Source organism: Chelonia mydas, chromosome 16 (assembly GCF_015237465.2).
Source record: "Chelonia mydas isolate rCheMyd1 chromosome 16, rCheMyd1.pri.v2, whole genome shotgun sequence".
In the NCBI taxonomy this organism is placed as follows: domain Eukaryota; kingdom Metazoa; phylum Chordata; order Testudines; family Cheloniidae; genus Chelonia; species Chelonia mydas.
In genome coordinates, this window is record NC_057857.1 from 5154325 (window position 1) to 5174515 (window position 20191).

The 20191-nt window shown below is 50.0% G+C and overlaps 1 protein-coding gene across 3 annotated transcripts in view; it reads left to right on the top strand.

Moving 5' to 3' along the window:
• NPDC1 (neural proliferation, differentiation and control 1) overlaps positions 1-20191 on the top strand; it is a 148952-nt gene that overhangs the window by 103087 nt on the left and 25674 nt on the right. The window contains exons 1-2 of one of the 3 annotated variants that reach the window (XM_037879932.2): positions 11807-11923; positions 13320-13395. The exons of the other annotated variants lie outside the window; for them this stretch is intronic. Coding sequence (XP_037735860.2) covers positions 11885-11923; positions 13320-13395 — 115 coding nt within the window. The 5' untranslated portion in view covers positions 11807-11884. Of the gene's footprint in view, positions 1-11806; positions 11924-13319; positions 13396-20191 lie in introns of those variants that run through there. 3 annotated transcript variants of the gene reach the window in all.

The window sequence follows — 20191 nt, forward strand, 5'->3', positions numbered from 1 at the left end:
TCCACCTCTCGAGAAGAATTCTTCCGCCAGCCTACCCACGTCTACAGTGGGGGCTTGGCTGGGCGTACTACCTCGCACAGGGCATGACATTTTTCACAGCCCTGAGCAATGTAGGTAGGCACACCAGGGCCAGGAGTGGCCGAAGCTGCATAAAAATGGGGGGCCACCGGTGCCCAAACCATAGCCCCGCCCCCAATACTCCTCCCCCTGAGTCCCTGCTCCTGCCCCATCCCTCCTCCCCAAGGCCCCACCCTGTGCCACCTCTTCCTGCCAAGACCCTGCCTTCCACTCGCTCCTCTCCGCCTCCTCCCCCGTCGCTCGCCTTTACGGACGATAAAAAGTGATGGGGCCATGGCCCCCTGGCCCACCTTGTTCTAGCACCCCTGACCATGGCATAGTCACTGGTTCATACTGTCATCCATCTCCATTTTCTGCCTCCTTGAATGTTCTCACCCACACGCCAGTGCCGTTCCCCAGCTCTGGCAGTGGTTGTTTCCCAAGGTTCTTGGACCCGTCTCCCTGCTTTGCTCTCTCATCCCTCTATGATTCATTTTGCACGCTGATTGTTGACCCTTCTGGGAAGCCGAGTGATGGCATCGCATCCTGACGACCGAGGACCCTGAGCTCTTCATCTTTGCCCAGCATCCTGTCTGTGCCGCTTCAAAACAGCCCGGTATGTTATCCTGGCTAATTGTTATTGGGCTCTTATCTAACGCCTCCAGGGCCCATTAATGCAGTGCAGCCAGCCTGTGTTTACTGTCAGTGTCATGGGCCCAGAGAGGAGCATTGACGTCAGTTCTGTAATTAGATGGCGGGCCCTGGTGGGCTTGGGGCACTGCCGAGCCTGCAGAGAAGGAACTGCGGGAAGGTGAGCAATGGAGGGTAATAGCAAATGAGCTTGATGGAGAGCGGGTGGTGATGTGTCGCCAAGCCCTCAAGCAAAGATCTGGTGTGAGGGAGGTTAACGGTGTCGGGAAGAGGAGTGGATGGAAGTGTGACCAGCCAGTGTGCATTGCTGTTTGCTGAAGGGGAAGGGGATCTGCGGCCTCCCTTACTTATAGGTTGGAGGTTTGAGTTGGGTAAAATAGGGCGTTGACTAATACAAGTGCTTCGCACCCTGGGCTGGGGTGGAATCAGGTAACAAATCCAGTTTAGTTTCTGTGGCCCCACTATTCTTAATTCTCCATGTGCTGCAGAATTATCCATTGGAAAGGTGTCGGGGTGTGTTGTCCAATGGACGCTGGCAGTCTTGGCAGCTGGTAACTGAATGTGCTAGTCTAGGTGTGCTCTGGGTGGATTCCCCTAAGCTCTGCGTTGCCTACCATGACATGGGGTAGTGACCTGCCCCTTAATGCCTGGGATATCTGCAGGCCAGGCTTGCTTACAGTGAGAATCAAACAAGCTAGGTATGGCCGATGCTTTCGTAGCCAATGGGGCAGCACAGGTGTTCCTGGGGTCAGAACCAGGCGAGTTGGGTTTACAGCTGGTCAGTGAAGGTAAATCTCTCCTTGCACACACTCTGTCAGGCTTGATGTTTTGATTGGAACCCCATGCCTGAAAGCTGGTTAGCAAAACCAGGAGAGCTTTTCAGGCCGGGAGATTTTTGATTTTTCTCCCCAGGTCGATCCAAGTTGGAGACGCTCTCGGGAGCGCTGTGTGTCTTTAGACCAGAATAAATTGTTTCTGGAAGGGTTGAATTTTGCAGCAGCTGTATCAGGAGGTGGGGGAGGAGAAGAGGCCCTGAGGGCAGGACTGTTGAGTGAGCCCTGCGGAGGTGGATGGGTTAGAGAAGGCCTTGCTTTGAGCTGGCCCTGGTCAGAGCTGGGGTGTTCAGCTCTGCTCTTTAAAGGTATCTTATGGGAGTCTCCTTCGGTGCAGAAGAAAGGAACCTACTAGCTGTCACTGCTAAAGAAACCTCCCACGGGTGTGAAAGGAGATGTGAGTGAGCAGTTTATGCCCGGGCCTTTCCCAGCATGCGTCCCCACAGTCCGAGCACGAGCCCGACCGAGCTCCTCCACGTGAGCTGGGCCGGCTCAGTTAGTGCTAAGTGTAAAAGCCTGGCTGTTGAGATGAGCCACAGCGCAAAGACCCCCCGTCCGACTCGTGCTTTCGCTCTTGTGTCTGAACAGCCCCTTTTGTACAGACTGTGGGTCTGCAATGGGCCTAGTAACAACCAGAGAACACACCAAGGGCTGGGTTGTAATGGTGACGCAGTGACCCCTAGTGGCCAATTAGAGTTATGCATAAATGGATTCCCATGAAGCAGGAAAAACAACAAGGAGTCCTTGTGGCACCTTAGAGACTAACAAATTTATTTGGGCGTAAGCTTTCATGGGCTAAAACCCACTTCATCAGGTGCATGGAGTGAAAAATACAGTAAGCAGGTATATATATTACAGCACATGAAAAGATGGGAGTTGCCTTACCAAGTCGGGGGTCAGTGCTAACGAGGCCAATTCAAACAGGGTGGATGTCTAGCCTATTCCCAACAGTTGACAAGAAGGCGTGAGTATCAACAGAGAGAAAATTACCTTTTGTAGTGACCCAGCCACTCCCAGACTTTATTCAGGCCTAATTTGATGGTGTCCAGTTTGCAAATTAATTCCAGTTTTGCAGTTTCTTGTTGAAGTCTGTGTTTGAAATTTTTTTGTTGAAGAATTGCCACTTTTAAGTCTGTTATTGAGTGTCCAGGGAGATTGAAGTGTTCTCCTACTGGTTTTTGAATGTTATAATTCCTGATGTCTGATTTGTGTCCATTTATTCTTTTGCATAGAGACTGTCCAGTTTGGCCAATGTACATGGCAGAGGGACATTGCTAGCACACGGTGGCATATATCTCACTGGTAGATGTGCAGGTGAACGAGGCCCTGATGGTGTAGCTGATATGGTTTCCCAAGCTTCTGAAAGCTCAGTCCCATCCCCACTACCAGGAAAATGAACTCTCTCGCGCCCCGAAATGGTCTTTAAAGGCCTGCACATCTTAATGCACACGCATTCTATACCTCCGGGGCGGGGGCTGCACCCCACACTCTGGGGAAAAGGCTGGACTGAGGAATTGCAACGACTATAACTGGAAGCCTGTGTACAGGAGAGCTGGGAATAGGCTGTCGTAACTACTGGTCTGTGTGGTACAGTTCTCCATTCTAACTGCTTTAAACCCAGCAAAGACATGGCACTCTACCGTGGCTGCATCTGTACAGATGGCCAGCCGCCAGGAGAAGAACGGCATTCAGTGGATGCAGGTAGGATATTCAAGAGCAGGTATGCCAATAAAAGCTGAAGACAGAAGACTAATAATATGTATAAGCTACTGTTGTACCTATGTGCAGGTGCGTGAGCAGCGTTTGTATGTTTCCAGGGTACACTGACTGCTCCTGAGATTGATACTCTTGCTATCCAAGGACTGACCCTAGAGCTTTATAGCACCACCCTGCTCAGCAGTATTGGAGCTTGGTGCTGAGTTGCCATCACTTCTGTGAACGTTAGAGCCTGGTTCGCTTGCGCTGTGCTGATCTGCATGCCCTCTACCTCCCACGAAATAATGGCAGCCTCTCCCTCTCTTAGGAATTATCAGCCTCGGGGCAGACAGGAAGGATCACGTAGGAGGAACAGGAACTTGAGAAAGAGACCTCATCCTTCCTCCGGCCAGGGCTCTGGCCAGTCTAAACCTTCCTCAGGCCAGAAGCAGGCCTTTGGAAGGTGAGCTTGGGGGCAACGCACCAGCTCAGATAGGATCCTCCCCATCTTACCTTTTCATCCTGTCTATCCCCTTTCTACCCTGTGTGGGCCCACGTTACATTGGATCATTGGATGCTCCACACGGTAGAAAGGGGATATTCACTCCAATTCTCGGCCCTTCTGCCCTTCCACCCCCCTTTCCTGTCCTCCTTCAGGGACCCCTCTCACAAGCAACTCCTCATACAGGAGGTGCACTCGCTCCTCCCACTAGGAGCAGTAGAAGAAGTTCCTCAGGACTACAGGGGTAGGGGCTTTTATTCCCGGTATTTCCTAATACTGAAAGCCAAAGGCGGGCTAAGGCCCATCCTAGACCTGCGCGAACACAACAAGTTCATGAAGAAACTGAAGTTTCGCATGGTCTCGTTGGCCTCCATCATCCCCTCATTGGATCCCGGGGACTGGTATGCCGCCCTATACTTCCACATAGCAATAACTCCGTCCCACAGAAAATACTTCGGGTGTGTGGTAAGCAGCAACCACTGCCAGTTCACAGTCCTCCCGTTTGGTCTGTCAGCAGTGCCGGAGTATTTACCAAGTGCGTGGCTTGTTCCCAAGTAGGCGTCCGTTCCCGTACCTAGACTACTGGCTGATCGAGGGCCGCTCCAGGGCTATAGTGGAGGCGCAAGTCGAATTCATCATGGCAACGTTGGACGCACTGGGCCTTCCCCGAACGTGGGGAAGTCCACTCCGTCCCCTGTTCAGTGGATGGAGTTTATAGGGGCAGTGCTGGACTTGACCCAGGCCCGGGTGTACCTGCCGGAAACGAGGTTCCAGGCCCTGGGCGACATCATTCGGTATCTCAGGCATTTTCCCACCACCACCACTTGAAATTGCCTCCTGGGACACGTGGCTGCCACTGCAAAGCTGCCCCGGGCTCTGGTGGTTTTGATGGCAATTCTAGCTGCGCTCAGATCACTGGCTGTTGGGAACAGAGGGAACCAGGGGAAAACACCAGTGTCTGATGGGTCAAGGGCATTTAATGTTCCAAGCCTCCACGGCCTGCCAGAATCCCCTGCACGCTGCTCCCACCTAAGGGTGAGGGCGAGGGTGCAGGGCAGCCTTGTGAGAGCTGGAGTCCTGCCCATTGGGGGAGACTGAACATAGGAAGTGGGGCGATGGGTGAGCATCCAGACTTCACCTCCTCCTGGGCTGCCCCCTGCTGGGGGAGGTAAATACTGCAGGCTGTCGTGCTGGTGGCAGGGAAATTGGGATTCTCCTTCCGTTTTATGACGGGAAGGGAAGAAAGGTGTAAGCAGAGGCCCATGTGTAAGTGAAAAGCTGCCACTCATCACAGCCCATTGTTTGCTATCCATGCCCAGCGCTCCCACTCCAAAGGGCTTTTGGCGCATCTCTCTAGCCCCTCATCTGTGCAGCACCAGGGGCTGGATGCTGCCTGGCTACACTCAGCCTAAGAACACACCACCTGGCTGCACCTGGGGAAAGTCCTGTGAGAGAGGGCCAGTGCAACAAGGCCACCTCCAAGCCCTTGCAAAAATATTTCAGAGCCTTTCGTGGCAAACCAGTAGCTGCCGTGATCTGTGACGGGCATGAAGGAATTAAGCGGCTGCTGTTGTCTGGAATCCTCCTCATTGCTGTGGGTTTAATCGATTGCAAAAGGCTTTTACTGCCTCCTCTGCTCTGCTGACATTCGGTATCACGCCTGGACTGCCGTGTGCAGAGACGGGGCCATCTCCGCATAGGAAATGGCTTGTGGTCTAAGGCAGCCGAGCTGTCTGTCCTCGCTTGTTAGAAGAGCAATAGGCAATGCTCAATGGAATTAAACAGCAACAAATTACAAACCTAAGGTTTTTCTTCTGCTCCATATAATTAACATGTGCTGCTCTGTGCTGTGCTGCGGGGGGGAGAGGGGGGGCCAAGGTTAGGGAGGCACTGAAATGCTTGTTTGAAGAATGATCGTCACAGACCAGCCGAAAGAGCAATGCGGAATCGGTAATTTTCATGGTTCGTGCCAGAGGTTATTCCTTTGCTTGGGTCAGGAGGAAGTTTCCAGCCTTTTAGCCCTCGCCTATCCCATGGGAAATATTCTGGAGTGAAGAGGTTTTTTCCCTTTGGGGTTAGTATTCCTGACTGTGGGGGAAATGCATCAAGCGAGAATTCTGTTCTTTGTACCACCCAGTAGATTGTCTCTTGTAGACACGGATTTAACGGCCTAGTGCGCTAAGATGGCTCAGGTTTTGCTGGATAACCACCAACCCCAAAGCATGTGGGTCGCATGAACTGTCCCCTTTTCCCAGTCCTGCTTCTTGGTGCGCAGAAGGCTCTGCAGGCCTTGGGAAAGGGCTGAGTTCTCCCCAGACGCTTTGTCGTTTGGCGGCAGAGCTGCCCCAGGGGTGGTTGTGGGAGGGGATGAGAGCTGGGGCGCGGCGTGCAGGAGACGGGGTGCGAGTTTGCTGTGCCACATGCTGGGTTCTAGCCCAACCCGCAATGTAGGGGAGGCGACAGGCCCAGGACATAGTCGCGGGAGCCTTTAGGAGATGATCCGAAAGCCCACATGGAGCTTTGAAACGTGCTCCCTCCTTGAGTTGAAAAAGGGGATTCTGGGAAAGGAGCGAGTTTGTATCTGGGTTTCAAAGGAGAAAAGGGTGCTGGGGGGAGGGGTGGTTCATGCTGCAGCACCAGCTCCCCACCAGGCCTTGATAGCCTTCTCAGGACCCATTAACGGGCAGGTTTAGAACTGCACCGAGACAAGCCGGGAAAGTGGTGGTCTCTGTGGCAAGTGGGTCTGCACTGGGGTAACAGCTCTCTGGCTCCTTCGCTCATCGGCCTCCTAGCAATGCAAAGGGATGTTGGCACCCTTAACCCCCTACCCACTGTCTGCACAGCATCCGGATTCATACTCCAACAACCTTCCCCCCCATAGCAATGGAGCAGGCAGGCCCAGCAAAGATGAAGAGCTGCATCACCATTGAGTTTGTCCCCGGGTGTGTTGTGTTGGTGGGTTCCCATTCCCCGAAGAGCTGGGGTTTGAACAGGAGCGAGGGGGCGTGTCTCTGAAAACCCTGAAATGCCTTTTTGCGTATGTGGTAGCTGCCATGTTTTATTTATTTTTACTCCCCCAGCACCTTGAAACGTTGAATCTCAGGTGCTTTTCCTTGGTATAACTGACGGGGTGCGGTACGTGCTTCTGAGTGCACATGGTGATGGGCGTCTTGCAGGGTTCTCGCTTTCTGGGGTGGGAAGAATTAACAAGATGGCCTGGCCTGAGCATCTGTGCTCCCTCTAAGGTGTGCACCTGCACGGCCACACAGGTGCACACGCAGGTGAGCGTGAAGGATGTGTAGAGTGGGTGGAGGCGGTGGGGTGAGGTGGAGGCAATGATGGGAGCTTGGGACATGCAGGGCTACAGGGGGGAGAGATGGCTCTCCCCCGGCCCCAGCCGTGGGGCTGGGCGAGCCTTGGGAGTCAAGAGACTTTGGGTCTTTCCCCAGCTCTGCCACTGAGTTTCTGGGTGGCTTTCAGAAGTCACCTCACCCCACACTGTGCCTCAGTTTCCCCATTTTCTGGATGGGAATAATGATATTGATCTTGCTCTGTAAAACACTTTGAGATTTATAATTGAAAATTACTAAATATTGTTGGCTTTTAGATTTGTGTTTTGAAAGAAAATTACCAAAACTAGGACTAATGGGAATGTGTTTGTGACTGTTTTTGTTGGATTGACAATGACGACAGTTCCCTGCTGGGGATTCAAACCTCCCCTAGCAGTGTTTGCAAAGCTGTCTGTGGGCAGGGGGACATGTGGTTGGGGTGTGATCTAAGTGTGTTTCACTGTAATACCCAGACATGGAACATTGTGTGTGTGAGAATCTGAAGGTGAACTTGACTGTGTCTTTAATTATCCAAGCTGATCCAATGTAAAAATATAAACAACATGAAGGCTGAATAGCCTATAGGACTTTTGAAGTGCTTTGTATTGTTAATACAAGAGGATGGTAGTAAGGGGGATTTGAGTGTTTTTAAAAATTATTTTGAGCCTTAGTGTCCTGATTTAAAAAGAAACATTTACTTTGATTTCTAAATTGCAGTATTACATTTTACATTCAGATGAGACCTTTACAGATGAAGCCCTGTCTGAACATTAAATATCTCAAGCATTTTGCATAAGAGGAAAAGATTCTTCCTATCCAAAATTCCCTTTCTCTTTCCAAACTACTGCACAGTGCTCTCTGTGCTATCGGCTTCACTGGCTACTGACCTTCCTTCCCGGAGGTGGCTGCATTTCAGTGATGCATTTCTATGTATAGTTTGCAAAGCATGTACTGAGCCTTGTGGAGGGACGCTGTAGGAATGAACAGATAGGGGTACCGCAGCCGTCACCTGAAGACAGACCTTCCCTAAGACCCAGCTGGGTACTAGCCCTAGGACGCTGTGAGCTCTTAGTGTGGTAAGGGCTGCCGTGAAAGTATGAAGGTGATGGCGCAAGTCTGCATATTACCTCGATATTGGTACTGCACATAACAAAATTCATTCTGCACATGGATGGAAAAAATTAGAGGGAACATTGCTGAGCATCATTTCTCTCATACAGAGAAACCTCTCTGACATGGAACAGCCATGGAGACTGGAAGGCAGTCGTGGCATGTTCTGCTGCCCGGATTATTAGCTGTGTTTCCCCTCCCCCTGCCCCCGTTAGCATGGTACACCTGGAGAAAGTGAAGGCTCCATTTACTCTGGTCTCTGCTTTTCCCTAGGCCACAGGGATCCTCTCCTTAGTGGCTGAAGGAGTTCAGTGTGTCAGGTGTGATGGGATCCATGTCTGCTCTGGGCTCCAGTTCCAGTCGTCTGATTCTGGCATGGCTTTTAATCTCTTCACGTGGTTGGATACCAGAGGCAACTTGTCTTTGCAAGGGAATCCTGCAGGTTGCAGCTCTGCGTCTAGGAAGCGAACCTAGCTGAGGTTACTTTGTCAGAGAACAAACTTTACATGTTTTTTGCCGCATCTCTTTAAAAGAACTGCACCATCACTAGCAGTGTAGCATTTCTCATAAGATCTCATTCCCTAGCCGTTCAGATCCACAGTACAAATTACTGTGACTACTCTTGTGGCAGTGCTTAGGAGCCCCAGTCATGGACCAGGGCCATCCCCATCCCCAGGCGATGAGCTGGGCAAGCACAGAACAAAGGACATCGCTGCCCCAAAGCGGACAATGTAAGGAACACGGCTCTCTGTGATAGTGCAATCCTGTGACACCCCAAAATGCTGGTTTCCCATGTTCGGACTTCAGTCAAGACTGGGTTAAGTTGAATAACTCTGATGCAGTAAAGTGGGGTCTGTTTCAAGCCAGCTCTCGGGATCACTCAGTAGAATCCACAGCCTGCCTTAAAGTACACAGGTTAGGTCTGAGTTCGGATTTCTCTCCCAAATGTAAAGTCAGTCAGACAAGGAGATGAATCTGTGTGGCAACTCCCCTTTCTGATCAGTCTGTCTCCGCGGGTGAGGCTGCTGTATGTAAAGTGGGGCCAGAAGGACCAGGGTTGTAGTACCCCACTGCACTCTGCGGGTGAGAGAAGCGAGACGCCCAGTCACCATGATTTGGAAAATTTCCATGGGTCCTTTAACTGCCACCAGCCAAGGGGAGAACGAGCATCTGTTGACTGTCTCCCGCGATGCGCAGCGCAGCAGTCTCTCTCCCCTCCCCCACGACCTTGTTTGTTCTGACTCATCCACGAGATGCCAAGACCTGGCATAGGGCAGGAGTTCGTCATGGCTATACACGGAAGGGCAATAACCATAAAGTACATCTTTATACGCAGCACATCCGCCCTGCGTAATTCAGGATGCCGATATTTGGCTAGAAAGAACTTGCATTTATTGGCAGCCGATAGTCCCTTCTCTGCTGCAGATTTCCTTTGTGACCCTGAGCAAATCACTTAGCTTGCCATGCCTCAGTTTCTCATCTGTAAATGGGGATAATAGCACTGTTCTACCTCACAGGGATGTGGGCAGGAGAAATACATTTGATTGTGAGGTGCCCAGACTTTGGTGATGGGGGTCATGTTAGTACCTTAGGGGGTTCCCCTTAGTAGCCTTTCCTTGGAATAGACATGTCACCTTTGTGGCTATCCACCAATCCTGACGTGGTGCTGCATGGCGACATTTGCATCTCTGCACTAAGACGTGCCAAGTTTGCATGCACTCAGGATGGTGCATGGCCTTCTTCCACCAGCCCCAAGCAGTCATCACCTGCCGCAGCAGAGGATTCTCCATGGGGATGGAACGCTCTTGTCCTATAGGCTTGTTTTTTCGAGTTACGACGACCCAAGCACCTGGGGCAGGCACCGGAATTGCAGTTCTGGGCACGGTGCAGTGGAAACTTTCTCTAGTTGAAACAATGAGGAGTCCTTGTGGCACCTTAGAGACTAACAAATTTATTTGGGCATAAGCTTTCGTGGGCTAAAACCCACTTCATCAGATGCATGGAGTGAAAAATACATTAGGCAGTGTATATGTGTGTATATATAGCACAGGAAAAGATGGGAGTTGCCTTAACAAGTAGGGGGTCAGTGCTAACAAGGTCAATTCCATCAAGGTGGAAGTGGCCTATTCCCAACAGTTGACAAGAAGGGGTGAATATCAACAGAGGGGAAATTACTTTTTGTACTGCTAATTTGTTAGTCTCTAAGGTGCGTCAAGGACTCCTCGTTGTGTTTGCTGATACAGAGTAACACGGCTACCACTCTGAAACCTCCATGGAACATGGAAAAGGTCTCCATGGAACATGGAAAAGGTCTCCATGACAATTATCTTTTGAGGCACCTCTCTTCTTAGCCTTTCAAGTGTTTTGTTTTTTATCTTGGCTTCAGCAGCGTAATTCTCCAGCCCTCGATTGAAGGATGGAGTCCTGCCTTTAGCTTTGGATTTTATGCAGCATCTTTTAGCCAAGCATCTTAGTTCACTTCAGCAAGTGTTGGTTGCAACAGACTGAGGTATCCGTCTCTCTTTTACATCCATAGAAACCAAGGCTTGGGAAGGTTTGAGCGGCTTGCCCATGGTGAGAGAGTTGGAAGCCCAAGACTTCTGGGTCCCTTTAACCATAGGACCATCTCATGCTTTTCCAGAGCAGACTCATGTGGGATTTGAGCTAGGAATTTTTCACATCTGAAGTGGGATTTGCCACTAAGCAAACTGGCTGTGCCCTAACCATAGTGTTCTCCAGATGTATTTCCAAGCACTTTAGCTTTTCTCCCTGTCGACCCAGAAATAGCCGTATCCCGGACCACGTAATGCTTGGGGCTCATCTTATTTAACCCAGAGTGTGATGATTACCTCATAAACAGGGAGTGTCAGCACCTAAATAAAACACAACCTGCGTCCCCGTGTGCTTGGCTGTAGTCGCAATAGTCTCTCTGTGTCCCCTAGTGCGGAGCCGGTATGAACTTCCCTTTGAGCGGGGAAAAGGCACTGATTGGTAGAGAGGCCGGAGCGTGAGTGGGCACCGCGGGCATGTTTATGCTGCACTAAAAACCCCACAGGAATGAGTCTCGGAGCCCCGGTCATTGGGGCTCAGGTTCCGGGCTAACAATTGCAGTGTAGGCAGTTGGCCTGGGCTGGAGTCTGGGCTTTGAGAACCTGGCGGGGAGAAGGGTCTCAGAGCCCAGGCTCCGGCCTGAGCCAGAACACCCACGCTGCAGATTTTAGCCGCGCAGCCCGAACCCCATGAGCCGGAGTCAGCTGACCTGGACCAGCCGCGGCCATGCCATGAGTCTCTTGGCCATGCCATGAGCCTTAGCAGGAGGTCAGACTAGGTGATCAAAATGGTCCCTTCTGATCTTAATATCTATGAATCTCTTACTGCAGGGTTGGTGAACCTTAATAATCTCCCCGCTCCCTCCAGTGGGTCCCCAGATCATGGGCTAAGGCGGCTCGGGGGAGGCAGCGGGGCGGCTCGTGCCCTGTGCTCTGGTTTCAACATCCCCGGCTTGTTTTGACAGGGTCTTTGGAGTACGTTTTTCGGTAGAGACACAGCCTGTTCATCTCCGTCGCCATAGCAACCCTGCTTTGTGTCTGTGGGTTAGCAAACAGCAGGGAGTGGGTCTGGGTTGGGCTGCGCTGCCCATGGGGTGGGAGCTCCCCGCAGCTGTTTAAATAACAAGTGAATCCCGCCCTTCAGTCTCCGCGTTAGTGATGTCAGCAGCGGTTGAGGATGTGGAGCTGTGTCACCGTGTATGTTCCCTGGTGCTGCGTGGGGGGATGCAGTGCCGTGTTGGTGTGGGGTGGGGTGGGTGCAGTGCTGGGGTGGGGGGGGGGGGGCATGCAGGTCCGGGTTGGCATGTGGTGGGGGATAAGATGCAGCACCATGTTGGCGTATGCTTCCTGGGGCTGCATGGGGGTCTGTGGATACAGCGGATGGGGGTGGGGAGGATGCATTGCTGGGGGCAGGTAGGTGCAGCACAGTGTCTGTGGGGTGTGTGTGTGGATGCAGCGCTGTGTCGGGATGGGGGCATGGATGCTGTGCCATGTGGGGTGGGTGCAGCACTGTGTCCGTGGGGGGTTGGGGGGTTGTGTGGATGCAGCGCTGTGTCGGGATGGGGGAGGGGGGCATGGATGCAATGCCGTGGGGGGTGCCGTGGGGGGTAGATTCAGCACTGTGTCCGTGGTGTGTGTGTGTGTGGATGCAGCACTGTGTTGGGAGGGGAGGCATGGATGCAGTGCCCTGTTGCCATACTCTCCCTGGTGCTGCCTGTGGGCTGGTTGTGTCTGTGCTGTATCTGTATGATACAACCTGCCAGGAGAACGCACCTGTGCTGAGCTGCCCTCTTCTAGCTACAGCCTGCACTGCCTGCTCAGACAAGTGGGCGCGTTACAGGGTTAGGCCTCCAAATCCCATGGAAAGTTTATGGGATTTGGGCACCAAGCTCCCTTTGGGGCCCTTTTGAGAATCCCAGCCTTTTCTCTGTCTCTAGTTGCTCTCCCTAGCCCTGCGCTGGGGACAGTGGCCCTGGCCGTCCTAGTCCAGCTGTAAGGTAGACTGGATCCTTTAGAAAGTGTAGAGATCCGCCTTTCCCTGTGGGAACTGTGAGAGCCCTGTCCTCTGGATGCAACACAGCAATAGCCCTTCACTAGCTCCTTCCACCAGGGAATGAGACAAGGCTCCATAACCTGAGCAGAGTGCCTGGCCAAGTCAGTTCCTGAGAACAAGAATCTGCTGATCGCCAATATGCCCCGTTAGCCCCAGTCTTCAGCCTCCGGAATTAGAAGCGGGGTGAGGGTTACGAAGGGTTAAACTTCCCCTAGGTGCTGCTCCTGTGACACTGAGCTTAGACTCCCAGCTGTCACTTCTCTCTCTCCCTGGCTCCTGCGATTGGCGGCTGCTCCTGGTGGCAGAGTGTGCGAATGAGCAAGTGTTCCCCCTTCCAGCCCACGCACCTGCACAGAGCCAAGAGCTCAGAGAATAACACAACTGCCTGCACTGCAGAGGGGCTGCTGGTGCCTCCTCTCTGCTGCCTTAGAACCCTGCTGCTCAGAGGGCTGCTGATTTAAAAAAAATAAATAAAATTAAAAGAAAAATAAAATAAAGATTCTGCTCAAGATGAAACTAAGTCAAGTTTTCCTCCCCGAGTGCTTGTGCGTTCTGGTGACGGTGAGCGTCGGTTCTCCAGTGCAGCACGTGCAGCCTGGATTCCAGCACCACAAAGGTAAGAGGGCTCCTCTCTAGGGGTACTGGACGTGTGTGTGTGTGTGTGTGTGTGTGTGTGTGTGTGCGCGCGCGCACGGCAGGGCCAGCTCCGGGCCCCAGCGTTCCAAGCAGGCGCTTGGGGCGGCGGGTAGAAAGGGGCAGCGGTTCCTGCGGCCACGGCGGCGATTCGGCGATGTCTTCTCCGTTCTGCCGGCCGTGGCGCCAAATCGGCGGCAGCTTGTTCCTTTCGCTGTCCACGGCGGCAGTTTTTTTCATAGCTTGGGGTGGCAAAACCTGTAGAGCTGGCCCTGGTGTGTGCGTAGAGACAACTGGCAAGTCTGTGTTCTTTCCTAAACCAATGGATGCAGCCGTCACCTTGGATTAAAATAATTTGCCAAGTGCGGTACCAGCCACCAATTCCAAACATCTGTCAGGTCTTTAGGGCAGGAGGCCGTCTTTTCGTTATATGTCTATACAGCACCTAGCACAAAGGGGGCCGAGTCTGTGACTGGGGTGCCGAGGTGTCACTGCAACATTTAAAAAATAACAAAAGATTTCCCTGCTCCTGGAGTTAGCTTTGTAAAGTTCACACTGGGTTCTTCCATCAATCCAGGCTAGTCCATGCAAAAGAAAAAGAACAATGACTCGGTGGGGGCTTCTGATGTGTGATTGAAAGTCTGAGCCCCCTGCAGGAACACGCAGCGATATGCCAGCAGTGCTTGCTGCCCTGAAGAAAACGTGAGATTTAGTAGAGTACCTCTGGTCATAGCATTGTCAGTCTGGTCAAGCTGTGTCCGGTGTCCCCGTGAAAAGAATGAGATGTCTGTAGATTAACCCTTGCTATACCCCAAGCTGGGTCCAGACTGCATGGGTTCGAACTGTTCTGATGTTTGTGCAGCTGTTAACTGAAAGCAACCATTGTCCCCCACTGCACGGCTGTTTTATTAAGAGCTTGGAAAACTCCAGTCACTAGTGACCACCAGTGAGGGGAGACTTGGTCCTGCCTTACTGCAGGGGGCTGGGCCAAATAAGAACAGCCATACCGGGTCAGGCCAATGGTCCATCTAGTCCAGCATCCTGTCTTCTGACAGTGAGCAGGTGCCAGGTGCTTCAGAGGGAATGAACACAACAGTGATGCATCCGCTGTTGTCCACTCCCAGCTTTAGGCAAACTGAGGCTAGGGACACTTCAGAGCAGGGTGTTGCATCCCTGCTCATCCTGGCTAATAGCCCTTGATGGACATATCCCCCATGAACTTATCTAGTTCTTTTTTGAACCCTGTTATAGTTTTTGACTTCACAGCATCCCCGGCAAAGAATTCCATAGGTTGACTGTACGTTGTGTGAAGAAATACTTCCTTTTGTTTGTTTTAAACCTGCTGCCTATTAATTTCATTGGGTGAACCCTAGTTCTTGTGTTATGTGCAAGAGTAAATAACACGTCCTTATTCACTTTCTCCACACCCGTCAAGACTTAATAGACCTCTGTCCTGTCCCCGCTTCGTTGTCTCTTTTCCAAGCTGAGAAGTCCCCGTCTTTTTCATCACTCTTCATATGGAAGCTGTTCCACACCCTCAATCATTTGTGTTGCCCTTCTTTGTACCTTTTCCAATTCCTATAGATCTTTTTGAGATGGGGTGACCAGATCTGCACGCAGTATTCAAGAGGTAGGCGTACTATGGATTTATATAGAGGCAATATGATATTTTCTGTCTTATTCTCTATCCCTTCCCTAATCATTCCAAACATTGTTTGCTTTTTTTGGCTGCCGCTGCACACTGAGTGGATGGTTTCAGAGAACTATCCACAATGACTCCAAGATCTCTTTCTTGAGTGGTAACAGATAATTTAGATCCCATCATTTTGTACATATAGTTGGGATTATGTTTTCCAATGTGCATTTCTTTGCATTTTTCAACATTGACTTTCATCTGCTATTTGTTGCCCAGTCACCCAGTTTTGTGAGATCCCTTTGTAACTCTTCGCAATCTGCTTTGGACTTAACTATCTGGAGTAATTTTGTATCGTCTGCAAACTTTGTCACCTCACCCCTTTTATCAGTTCATTTATGAATATGTTGACCAGCGCTGGTCCTAGTACAGACCCCTGGGGGACACCACTATTTACCTCTCGCCATTCTGAAAACTGACCATTTATTCCTATCGTTTGTTTCCTATTTTTTAACCAGTTAGCGATCCATGAGAGGACCTTCCCTCTTATCCCATGACAGCTTCCTTTGCTTAAGAGCCTTTGATGTGGGACCTTGTCAAAGGCTTTCTGAAAGTTTAAGTACACTATATCCACTGGATCACCCTTGTCCACTGTTTGTTGACTCTGTCAAAGAACTCCAGTAGATTGGTGAGGCATGATTTCCCTTTACAAAGGCCATGTTGACTCTTCACCAACAAATCAGGTTAATCTATGTGTCTGATAATTCTGTTCTTTACTGTAGTTTCAACCAGAAATTGGCATCACATTAGCTGTCCTCCAGTCATCTGGTGCAGAAGCTGATTTAAATGATTGGTTACATATCACAGTTAGTAGTTCTGCAGTTTCATATGTCAGTTCCTTCAGAACTCTTAGGTGAATCCCATCTGGTCCTGGGGACTTATTACTGTTTAATTTATCAATTTGTTCCAAAATCTCCTCTAATGACACTTCAGTCTGGCACAGTTCCTCAAATTTGTCACCTAAAAAGAATGGCTCAGGTGTGGGACTCTCCCTCATATTCTCTGCAGTGAAGATGGATGCAAACCATTCGTTTAGTTTTTCTGCAATGACCTTATCATTCCTGAGGCTCCTTTAGCATCTTGACTGTCCAGCGCCCCCCCTGGTTGTTTGGCAGCTTCCTGCTTCTGGTGCACTTAAAGAAATGTTGCTGTTACTTTTTGAGTCTTTGGCTAGTTGCTCTTCAAATTCTAATGATACTTTCCCACTTGCCTCGCCAGAGGTTATGCTCCTTTCTGTTCCTCAGTACAGCTTAACGCCCAGGTTTTAAAGGATGCCTTTTTGCCTCTAACCACTTCTTTTACTTTGTTTCACCACGGCGGCACTTTTTTGGTCCTCTTACTGTAGTTTTTTAGTTGGGGGGGGTATACATTGAATTTGAGCCTTTTCTGGTGTTTTTTAAAAGTTTCCATGCAGCTTGCAAGCATTTCACTTTTGGGACTGTACCTTTTAATTTCTGTTTAACTAGCTTCCTCCTTGAGAGGACCTCCCAAGGTCTCTTCCAGCCCTATGATTAGGGGCTGCTCTCTGGGCATGCAATAGCTAACAAGTGGGGTCAGGGAGGTTTTCCCAAGACGGGCCCCATTGCACAATTCAGCGTGTTAAAAGCGGCTGTTTGATATCATTGTTTGAAAACACCAAGCACCAGCCTGTGTTAGAGACATGGTACCAGCCAATGGTCTGGATAGAAGTCTGGCCCTTTACACTGTTCTCTTCTTGGATACCTTCACCGCCTCCTCCCCCCCCCCAAAAAAAAAAAAGGCAAGAGACTCCTCTTTGTCCTGTAGATAGACTAGTTTTACGTGTCCCAAATCCCATTTCATAGAGAGGTGAGTGCCTAACTCCCTTTGGCTCCTTTGGAAATCCCATGCAGAATGAGCCAGAGAGGGGGCAATCCCGAGAGGGAGACTCAGAAGGGGCTCCTCGAATTGAACAATAAATTGGTTAGTCTCTAAGGTGCCACAAGTACTCCTTTTCTTTTTGCGAATACAGACTAACACGGCTGTTACTCTGAAACCTCTTGTGTCTAAAATCTGCTGACCTGCTAATGCTCCAAGCAGTACTCAGATGGCTGGCAATGAGGTGATTTCCCATTCAGTGCACTGTGCATTCGGCAGCGCTGTCTGATAGTCTGTCTCTGTTTCTCCTCAATGCTCTGTTTTTGTGTGGGTGTGTTGTGCATGAACACTGTGGGAGAAAAACACTGCCAGTAAAACCACAAAGAACAGCAGAGGGGAGTCTCGAGAGCCAGTGTAGCAGCTCGAACTCCCTTCAGCTCACGTGTCTAAAATCCACACTGTTCCTTTAAAGAGCACGTGCAACCATCCACCTCCTCTTCTGCTCAGCCCTGTTCAGAAAGTCCTGCTGTCTGAAACTTTTGTCTGGGTGGGTGAATACACCCCGTAGAAGCTGCATAGGAAAGAGGCAAGTGAAGAGCAAACCTAAAACAGACCTATCTAAAAAAGCATAACTTCCGTCCAGCTGAGTCCTCTTACAGGGTCTGTTCCCGGAACAGGTGGAAAGGGTTGAATTGCAGGTAGGCTGACCAGACAGCAAGTGTCAAAAATCGGGACAGGAGGTGGGGGGTAATAGGTGCCTATGTGAGAAAAAGACCCAAAAATCGGGACTGTCCCTATAAAATCGGGACATCTGGTCACCCCAATTGCAGGTGATGCATACAGAGTTCCAGTTAGTCAAATATTTGTCACTAAGCTCTAAGTGCAGGCACTGAGGTAATACTATTTCAGAGGTGCTTTAATATTGCATGAAACTAACCCAGTGGCATCAGAAATGCGGCAGCTGGTGCCGGGGTTCCTGGGGCGGGGGGAGAGAGAACACCATGAAAACAGCAATAGAAATGTTCGAGATCACTACTGGGTCACATTTGTCCTAAGATGTAGGCTCATAGCAATGTTTCCACAAAAGCGTTTTTTAATTCCAAAGGGAAGTTGCTTTAACAAATTAATGTTCCCGGCACTGTTTTCAATATGACTTATTTATAATCTCATCTATGAGATTTGTCTGTAGTATTCAAGTGCCCTGCAAACAGTAAGTTTAGCCTTAACACCCCTTCTCCCCCATCCAAAGTCGTTAGCCCCATTCTAAAGGTGAGGGAATTTAGGTATGGCGAGGTGGTGGCTTACCAGAGATCACACAGTCAGAAATAAACCCCCTGTTTCATGGGTCCCAGTTCTGTGCCATAGCTACAAGACAAATCTTCCTCCTGTAATGCCGACATCACAGCTGTTTGCTGACACGTGAGACTCTGAAAGTGAAATGGGCAGGTCTGATATCCTGTTTGTCTCAGCTTGGACAATGAAAATAAGTAATACCTTTAAAGCTGTCAGTTTTTAATAAGAGGTGTTTGTGATGTAGGAAAGGAGCCTTTGGATTTATCTGCCAGCGTCCTTTTCATTCTTTCCATCAGTAGAAGTGCAGCGCAGTTCACCACTGGGGGTCTCCCTTGACTTAAATATAAAAAGAACAGGAGGACTTGTGGCACCTTAGAGACTAACAAATTTATTAGAGCATAAGCTTCCGTGATCTACAGCCCACTTCATCAGATGTTAGTCTCTAAGGTGCCACAAGTCCTCCTTTTCTTTTCGTGGATACAGACTAACACGGCTGCTACTCTGAAACCTGACTTAAATATGGTTCACTTTTAATGCCATTGTACCTATGTGCTGCGCTTAGTATAGTCATTCTCAGGTCGGGCTTAGGGCTGCTTTTTCACACAAGCAGAATCTGTGCAATGTTAACCCATTGTGTACACATGCAGGGTAATCTTTGTTGTAATTGACAACTGCCTCCTGAAAATTGGTCTAGTATTAAATGCTGCTTAAACTCCTGTTTCAACTTCAGGGTTCTTTTGTTTAAATGGATGCTAAGAAAGCATAGCAGCTGGGGAAAAACTATTTTAGGGTCAGTCGGGCAAAACGGCATGAGTGTGATTCCTGTAATGTAAATGCAGCTCCGTGTGTGATGCCGTAGGCTGAAGGTGCCCGTTTAAAATCGTGGTCTTCCTTTAGGGTTTGTCTAGACACAGAAGTTGTACTGGTTTACTGTAAGTCTGTTTAAAAACTGGTTTAGTTAAACAGCTGCCAATTCCTGTGTGGATGAACTTATATTGATTTAAAACTTGGTTATATTGGTGTAGCTTGTGCCTGTAAATTTACTGGTGCAAGTTAAATGGCTACAGAGCAGGATTGGATTGATAGGCGTGTCCACACCCAAAGTGGCACCCATGTAATTAAATCAGTTTAACAGAACACCTTTAGTTACAGCAGTGCAGTTTTGTGCATAGCTAAGGGTGATCAGACAGCAAGTGTGAAAAATCAGGACAGGGGGTGGGGGGTAATAGGAGCCTATATAAGAAAAAGACCCAAAATCGGGACTGTCCCTGTAAAATTGGTTTCAGAGTGGCAGCCGTATTAGTCTGTATCGGCAAAAAAACGAGGAGTCCTTGTGGCACCTTAGAGATTAACCAATGTATTATGCCCAAATATATGTTAGTCTCTAAGCTGCCACAAGGACTCCTTGTTTTTTTTGCCTATAAAATCAGAACATCTGGTCACCCTATGCGTAGCTCAGGCCCCAGACATTGGTATGGTTTATATTGATATAGCTAAACCGATTGCTCGAGTCCACACTTCTGTGCATGCATCAGTTTAATTTACTTTGCTTGTGAAGTATCACGTCCACATAGCACAGCAATATTCCAATAGCTCACAGTCTACTGCTGCCCTTCTCCACCCATCAATAGGTGCAGAAGTAACCCCCATAACGGCTGCTCTCATCCACTGCAACTTAGCCTGTGGTCATGTAGGTTTCTCCAAGGAGCCTGATCATCAGCTTCAGTGGAGCTGACGCCAATTTGTACTAGCTGAAGCTCAGCCCAGGTGCGGGTAGCAGGCGAGAGCCTTACTCCGCGGATTGATAGACAGACAGCTCTTCATTCTGCCGGCCACGCAGCCCTTCTGTTTACATAACTTCCTGCCTGTTGGCTTCATGCCTTTCGAATCTCCTGCTCGCCGAGGCTAGAGATGTGCCAGGCAGGTGGTTTAGCTGCTGCCCGTGGAGTGGGACTTT